The sequence below is a fragment of the Bidens hawaiensis genome, unplaced genomic scaffold (genome assembly GCF_021521415.1).
Source record: "Bidens hawaiensis isolate Kalapana, Puna unplaced genomic scaffold, B.hawaiensis_p1.1 tig00004478_1, whole genome shotgun sequence".
Lineage (NCBI taxonomy): Eukaryota > Viridiplantae > Streptophyta > Magnoliopsida > Asterales > Asteraceae > Bidens > Bidens hawaiensis.
The window spans coordinates 489,532-498,468 of NW_027491271.1; the positions used below are offsets into that span (position 1 = coordinate 489,532).

Here is an 8,937-nt window from a genome sequence, read left to right on the forward strand (position 1 = left end):
TCAGTCGTACATTGCAAAGGAAGGACATAACCGTCATCAGAAGCAGAACACATGTGAGTTTCTAGCCCCATTTTTCTTGTTATGTTTTCGGGGCTGTGTGCATACTCAAAAAAACATAAGTATAACGCTATAACATATGTTCAAAACATATGTTAATTGTTAAAAACATATGATCGAATTAGGGTTATATAAACATCAGATTTCACATACTCAGACCAGAAAATGACTAGAAATAAATGCTCCACAAACTCTAAATAATAAATTGTTGGGGGTTGCCTTCTTTTTTTCAACTTGAACCTATAAAGCTTATAAGCCTAGAGATCCAACAACCACCACCTCAAGCCCGGAGATCTAAAAACCAAAACTTGCATATGAGATCTTGTTCATCGTATATCAATTCACATCATTGCAAGTATATATTTTTTTTGTCAATAATAAGCGATCCGTTCATGATATCTTAGATCTCATTTAAATCCCGAGACTCACAACACAATAAACTCATACTTTATCATTAAAATAAAGCATCAAAGACTCCATAATCAATAAACAACATATTGAAAAAAATCCATATACCAAGAAGATGATGACAAAAAAACAAACATCTCTTATGAATGACTATTATTTAAATCTTAGATCTTAGATCTCATTTAAACCCGACAAAAAAACAAACTCCTCTTAGGAGAGAGAGGCGAGTTATGGGTTGTTTAGATCTGTGGTAGAGAACAAACTCACTAGAGACAAAATCCGTCAACCGGAGACAGATCCTTCAAGCGGTGGTGTGCGGCGGCGGTGGATGGTGTTGTAGAGGGGTCGGATCTTGATCTTGGTAGAGAGAAATTTCAGAGCCGGTGGTGTGGCGGCCGTGGCGGTGGTGGTCCTAAGGTGGTGTGTGGCGGCGGTGGATGGTGTTGTAGAGGGGCCAATCTTGATCTTTTGGTAGAGAGAAATTGCAGATATGGTGGTGTGGCGACCGCAAGTGGTGGTGGTGCTAAGGTGGTGTGCGGCAGCAGTGGATGGTGTCGTAGAGGGGCCGGAACTTGATCTTGGTAGAGAGATATTGAGATTTATTGTTAGGGGTTTTAAGTTTTGAAGAGAGACAAAGACGGAATTTGGTGGTGGTGGATGCATGTATGGCATAGGAGAAAGATAAAGAAAGAATATTAAATGACCATAATAACATTCTTTAATATAATAGATTAAATAATACACATGCTTATGTTGATGCATTTTAAACCCTATAAATTGAGTTTCCAGGGGTTGTGAGTTTTCACAACTGGAATGAGTTTTTATTCTATAATCTACTTCTTTCGGGATCGATCCAGGCGTCGTCGTCCTTGTCCACTTTATTCAATTTTATAGCGCCTTGTTTTATATTATTTTGAATTTATTAATATTATAATGTTTAAAATTAATTTACTTGGAGTGATTACTAGGGTAATGCGAGTACTGTGGTAGGCGACTATTTGATAGAGTGAGTTATGCGATTACTTAGCAAACATTTTAGATGAGGGAATACATGGAGTATTGGCTAAGTATGTAATTTATTAATTAGGAAGTTTGCAAGATTAGGTGAGTGTTTAGACCAATCTTTATGTTATGGATTTGGGATAATATGCATACTCACTATATGATTAATTGAATTAAGAAAATAGCTTTGGCTCCTAGAGTCGTACGGTAAAGAATGACTAAGTAAGTATATTATTAATGAACGGTAATGTTTGGAAAGAAGAAGGGAAAAACTAAGAAAAGTAATAAAGTAATTATGTAAAAGTCTTAATAATTATGTAATGAGTATTTGGGATGTACAATATAAACATAGGAAGGCATGCGACCCTTGTACGTGTTTACATTATATAACGGGTCTTACGAGACATGTAGAAATAATAGGTTAACATAGGGAAGGCGTGTGACCCTTGTACGTGTTCACTTTAACTAGGCATGTATGATGTATGAAAAAACGAATTTGAATCCTATATAATGTTATGATAACGTTACAATCATGAATATAGTTATGTTCCACCATGGTATGTTATATTTGATATGTTATAAAAGTTTTATATGATTTTTTAGAACTAGAAATCACTCAGCGTAGCTCACTTTAGTTTCAAAACGTCATATATCGTCAGCGCTGGTGCAGTTCAATATGTAAACGGGCATGAGATTTTTAGCTGGGAAACTATAACTTTCAAAAGCATGCTCACCCATCCCCCCCCCCCCCCCCCCTAATGGTTAAATTCTTGGAATGGATCAGCGGGCTATACAGATTAAAGAATGATATCTATTTAGGAATATTTATGTTTGACTTTTTCATTTTTAAAGACTATGTGTTATGTTTAAATGTTTTATGACCATATTATGGTTAGCCCATAATTTAAATAGATTAGCATCAACCTGTTGAACCGCATAACTTATGTCAGGTCTGGTGAATGTGATATATTGTAGTGCTCCAAATAGTTTGCGATATTCAATTGCAATATCAAGTAGAATGCCATCTGTGGAATTCATTATATGATTTATGTCGACCGGGGTTTACAAGTGGTCGTACCCGCCTGATGGAGGATCTCAATAGTGTACTTTTGATGGTTCAAAAATAAAGACTAATTATGATGTTTAGTAACCGCCACCCCGAGAAAGTAACTGACTGGGCCTAGATCTTTAGTGGCAAATTGTAACCGCTTAACCAAACTAGAACCAAAAACCGAATCGTAGATGGTTTCTAACCGATACAGAAGAAACCGGTTAGTAACCGATTGAAATGGATGGTTAGGTACTGGTTTGGACTTTTGCGACAATCATTTTACCAATAACCGTTATAATTAGTAACCGATACTCTAAAAAACAGATAACTAGTATTTTCACCTCTAGCTATAGGTGCAAAAAAAACCCAAACCGGTCCGGGTATTGCCAAGACCCGGTCGTACCCGGAACCAAGTATTTAAAAAACCTATTCGTGCACCACTACCTCTATCCCAACCCATGACCAACCAACATCCCAATTTTAAGCCCAATTCCAGCCCTATAAAAACATAATTGGGCTGTTTTAGCCCAACCCCAGTCTCTTCTTCCCGAACCTAGCCTCCGGCTCACCTGAGCTCTGGCCGACCATAAAGCTTTGCTCTGATTCAATGGCCAATCACCGATCCTATGTTAAAGGTATGTGATGATATTTGCGGCATCTTTAATGCCCATTAGCAGCATATTATATTAATTCAACAACAATGCCATTAAGGCTTCCCACATATGTTCTCCCAATCCATCAAATACGCTTCTCTAATCTTCAACGGATATCTAAAATCTCATCGACTTCAAACCCTCAAGCTCAAATTGAAGCTGCTGCTTCACTTTGGTTCGTTAAAGTTGTATGCACACTACATGTTCGACGAAAGTCCTCAGTGAAAGAAGTAGTTATTTCCGATTATCTTCGCAAGAATTTAAATCCCCATATTGCTTTTAGTGTTATTGAACATACGATTAGTAATTGGAATGACCCGAAATCGGGTTTTAGTTTTTTACAGTATACCAAGAACATGCTGAATCTTGTTCATTCTATTGAAACATATAGTTTTGTTTTAAGGTCATTTTGTCATGCGGGTGTACATGATTTAGCGAAAGAGGTTACTGATTTAATGAAAGTTGAGGGCTTGGTTCCGGATAGTACGCTTTTAGGCCTTGTAGTTACATCGTTTGTGGATGCCGGTAAGTTAGATTATGCCAAAGAGTTGATTATTAATCGTTCTCACAACGATTGTTTTGTGGTTAATAGACTTTTGAGCTCATGGGTGAGGTATAATAAAGTTGACGAGGCGGTTGATTTCTTTGAAAACTTTGTTTTAAGATCAGAAAGCTTTGCTCCCGATGTTTATGCGTTTAACATAGTTATATCAGGTCTGTGTAGAGTTGGGGAGGTTAACAAGGGTTTTAGTCTTTTCAACCAGATGAGGAAGTTTAATTGTTTGCCTGATTCGATTACCTACAATACCCTTTTGAACGGGTTTTGTCGGGTGGGCAATATAACGAAAGCACACGCGTTATTAAACCAAGTTTGTATAGTGGATGAATGTTCACCAGATGTTGTGAGTTTTACATCAGTTATATCAGGGTACTGCAAATTAGGTAAAATGAAAGAGGCGTTAGTCTTATTTGATGATATGATTGATAATGGAGTTAAACCTAACACATTTACGTTTAATGTCATAATTAATGGGTTCGGAAAGACGGGAAATATTGGTTTTATGTTAGACATGTATGAGAAAATGCTAACTTTTGGTTGCACACCCGATGTTATCACTTTCACATCGATTATTGATGGCCATTGTCGTGTAGGCGATTTACAAAATGGTTTGAAGGTTTGGGATGAGATGAGTAGAAAAAATTTGTATCCAAATTTATACACTTTTTCGATTCTTATACATAGTTTGTGTAAAGAAAGTAGGTTAAACGAGGCTCGTGACCTTTTAAGGGAACTGAAGAAAAGAGGCGACATTGTTGCTAAAGCGTTTATTTACAACCCTGTGATTGATGGGTTTTGTAAAGCAGGAAATGTTGATGAGGCTAATATGATTGTGAAAGAAATGGAAGAGAAAAGATGCAAACTTGATAAGTTAACGTTTACTATTTTAATAATCGGTCATTGTATGAAGGGGCGAATGGTGGAAGCAATAAAGCTTTTTGAGAAGATGGTTATGCTTGGTTGTGATCCAGATTCGGTTACCGTGAATTCGTTGGTGTCACGTCTTTTAAAGGCTGGGATGCCCAAAGAAGCTTTTGAAATAAGGAAAGTGGTTTTAGGCGTGCGGGTCCCACAAAGAGATGGTTTGTGTGGTAAAAAGTTGGATATCCCTGTGGCTGTGTAGCTGATGTGGCGTTTTGATGTTGATTTTAGATATAACCGTTGATGAGGCTATTGGTGCACGAGTATTTGTGCGAAAGAGCTCAATTCTTAGCGTTTTCAGGTGATCCTCATTTGACATATGATTGCCTATTAAATATTATTTTATGTACTTTATACAAGTAATATAATTTTCAACAAAAGCGAATATCATGATCTAGAACTGAACATCAATCAGTATGGCATGGCTTTTCTGAATGTAGATGACTAGACCTTAGACAACACAAAGTTGTGTATTTAGCCATATATTGATAGAATATTCATCTAATATGCATATCATAGGTATAAATAACAAACATCCAATAGAACTGAATGTCACTTTTATCAGTTTTAAGTTTTAACTTTTGAATATAATCTTAACCAGGTCTGAGACTGAAGAATGCTCTAGAGTTCCTGGCAATCCAAGTCCTGTTCGACTTCACCATATAGATGTGTGCCAGAATCCAGATGGTATGATGCAAGGATATATCAGTGGAACAAGATACAAAATGGGACCTGCTTTCATCTCACAATGTTATATCACATCGTTCCGATGATAAATTCGATGGTATTTCACACAGAACACCATATATTTTTTCCTTAGTATCCCATAGGACCTGAACGTGTGCTAAATTTCAAAAGTTTCTTAAATTGCAGGTGATAACACATGACTTTAATTTGGATTTTCACTTGTTAGAGATTGACATTAAAAAGATCTAGAAGTACCCGACAAACTACCGCACTAACACAAACACCACAGGCTGACCATGTCATTGACCCGCTCGAGCAAAGAAACAATTAGGTTGGTGGATTTGTTCATCCATCCCCGTTTTTGCCTTTTGAAAATAGAATTTTGTTCCTCGTTGATTAATTATTTATCTTTATTGGATGTAAAGTTTTTGCGTCTTTGGGTTAACGCCGATTATTCTTTATTCCCTAACGAGGATAACTCGCAGGCCATCTTAATCTGTGGGATTCTTTGCTAGGGATATATATTGGTATAAAATGATAATTTATTGAGAAAAAGGTTCATTTTGTAACTTATTTTGGCATTTAATGTTATTGTTTGATATGAGAGGAAAGTTGTGCTTGAGCAATATGTTCTAAAGGTACGGTAAAGGGTAGGATGATAGCCGGGTTGTGGTGGGTCTAACCCGACACCCACTTGAAAATTGGCAAACCCGAAACAGTGTCAGTTGATTAACTTGGACATGGCACAAATGTTCGTGGGTTGATGCAAATACGATTGGTTCATAACGCACATTTAAATAAAGAAATTCAAATAAACAGGCCATGGGTTTTATTTGAAACCGACTCGAACTCGTTCCATATAGAATTCTTTTGTTGGTGATCCGTCCACCAAGATAAACGCTGTTACCAATTCTAGTTATTTCAAGACTCATTTTCTTCTAAATTATGTCTTCATCTTTTATATTTTTACCCTTAATAATAGCTGAACTTTCCGGACAATTTATTGAGGGGATGCCATTTTGGAAGCAGGTTGAAAGGACTCTAGAAAGAATTTTAGGCATACAACTTATTACACTTAGGGCTGATATATCGTGTATATCCATACACGATAAGACACGAACACGAAACATGTATGCATGTACACGACACGAAAACTTATCGTGTTCATATATCCCAAACCCGAACTTGTTAATACAAGGTATACACGATAAGACACGAAAATGCAAGAGAATCTAAGAAAGAATCGACCATTCGGTGGCCGGTGGCGCCGCTGCAATTGCGAGAAGGCCGTACTACTGGAGAATCAGAGATGTGGAGAGGTAGACCAGAGAATTAAAGGGCTGCGACTATCGGAGATGTGGAGGGAAACCACTGAACTACTTCCGGAGAGGAAGAATCGGAGAAGGTTTGTGCGACGTCTACTTGATGTTGGATTGGAATGGTGTGCACTGTGTTCAATTGTTTGGTATAAAAATTTAGGGTTAATTATTTAGGGTACATAACATATTATATTATTATATATTTTATTTGTAAAAATATCTAATCAGGTACTAACAGGTACCTAACAGGTAAACGGGCATTTTACATGTTTAGACACGAAAATTAACATGTAGATTCGTGCCTACCTATTTTGTACACGAAACTTGTTAAGGTCATACCCGATAATTGTTAAAGTCGTGTAGGTTTGTGTCGTTTATTCGTGCATCGTGTCAATATTGTCAGCCCTAGTTATACTTATAGATCGGTAGTCTCTTAGGATAATAGTTATGAATGAGGCATTGAAGCGTTGCAGCTTTTAGTAATGTAGCTTTTCCGCTCGAACTTCGAAGTTCTTATCAAACCTTATGAAGTCTTCCATAATGTTGCTACAAAATTTTCTGATAAAATTGTAGGTTAACCCGTCTGGATCATGTCTTCCTTGATAAGGCTTTAACCGATACTAAAGGCCGAATATTCCATAATTTATCACACCGAAAATCGGTAAAATTGGCTTATAACGGACCCAACATCTTTCATTCATGTAAATTCATGTGACATACAAATAAGAAGTCACAGAAATTTTGAACACTAGATTCACTCATTCAGTCATTCACATGTGAACTTTGTAGATAGGTTCTAATTCAGGCACCCAAACGTATCTTGAAATAAATATACTTTGAACTGGGCTTGCCATTTTGGGCCATAGACACCAAGGATTATACAAATGATCCAGATCCATATTCTTATTCTGCTTTTCATATTGAAACATTTTCGTATCATATAAAATAACTTAAAATCTCGTAAAAGTTTGTATCATAAACTTAGTTAATGTTTACATCAAGACATGTACTTGTGTAATGCATGTTTTCGTATCCTATTATACTTTTTAACTTGTATTTTAGATTTATTCAACCCTGACACAACCGAGTTTCGAGTATGTATCATAAACTTGGTTTAAATAATCGAATATTATGTTGAGCGTAAAATTTCACAAAAGGTTTAAGATGATTGATGTTATTTAATCAAATTTGTCTACCTTTCCCATGTTTCCAAAGTGTGATTAATTTGACAATTATTTGGATAAACATGATATAGTGGATCTAATAATGCCAATATTAGGATGTGACTTTTCTATATTAAAAGAAAATGTGAACATGTGACCCCTTCATTAACTTTCTTAATCACTTGTCAATCATATACTTTAATTTACAGATCATATCTTTATATCAATTAAATTTACCTTTAATTTAATAAGGACACCGCCCCCCCTAAAGCCCAACATGTTGTGGCGAGTGCCTTATTTAGTGGAATCGTCAAGAGTTTAGAAGTGAAGTTTGATCTATCCCCTCGCCAAAAGGCGGTGTTTGAATGCCTTCGGGCTCCTCGGGCTCAGGATTTTCTAACGGCTATCCCCATTGAAGGATTAGGCCAACGTATGTCGGGTTTGGAGTATCGGGCTATCCTTAAGTACCGGTTAATGATCCGTATGTTCCCGACGGATGAACCTTGCCCAATTTGTCGCAAGGTCTGTTTGGATTCTTTTGGTGACCATGCGGTGCATTGCAAAGAATTGCCTGGCTTTAAATACAGACATGATCTGGTTAGGGATGTTCTATGTGATGTTCTTAAACGGGCAGGGATTTCTGCTAAAAAAGAGGCCCCTGTTAACTTTCTCACGGATCCTATTGAAGGGAGGTCTACTTTACGACCAGCTGATATTCTTGTGTTCGGGTGGGCAGGGGGGAAACACGCCTGTGTGGATCTTACAGGAGTGTCTCCTCTTGTTGGGCTCAGGGACCGTGGGTTTGTTGTGGGTCAGGCTGCGTTGAAGGCTGAATCGGCAAAGTTGTTAAACACGAGAAAGCTTGTTTAGATAATCAACATGTCTTTCTACCATTTGCCTTTGATACATTTGGTTTTCTGGCTCCAGAGGCTGTGAAATTTTTGAGTAGGGTTCAGCGCGTCGTACGCGGAACCTCTTCAGCTTCTAGGTCTCAAAGCTTCATTTTTAGCAGGATTGGCTTTGCTGTTCAAAAGGGGGTTGCGGCGCAGCTTGTTCCCCGTTTGCCTGCCACTTTATTGTAATCGTTTTATAGTAAATTATATAAAACTTCGATTAT

General features: G+C 37.2%; 1 protein-coding gene across 1 annotated transcript; it reads left to right on the forward strand.

Moving 5' to 3' along the window:
• Window positions 1-2,974: 2,974 nt before the first annotated feature.
• Window positions 2,975-5,445, forward strand: LOC143626694 (uncharacterized). The gene is made up of 2 exons (XM_077096690.1): window positions 2,975-4,952; window positions 5,253-5,445. The coding sequence occupies exon 1, from the start codon at window positions 3,219-3,221 to the stop codon at window positions 4,851-4,853; it is 1,635 nt and encodes a 544-aa protein (XP_076952805.1). The 5' UTR covers window positions 2,975-3,218; the 3' UTR covers window positions 4,854-4,952; window positions 5,253-5,445.
• Window positions 5,446-8,937: the final 3,492 nt, after the last annotated feature.

Excerpts from the sequence above, each read along its gene's own strand:
- LOC143626694 (XM_077096690.1), top strand. The coding sequence starts at position 3,219 with ATGCCATTAAGGCTTCCCACATATGTTCTCCCAATCCATCAAATACGC.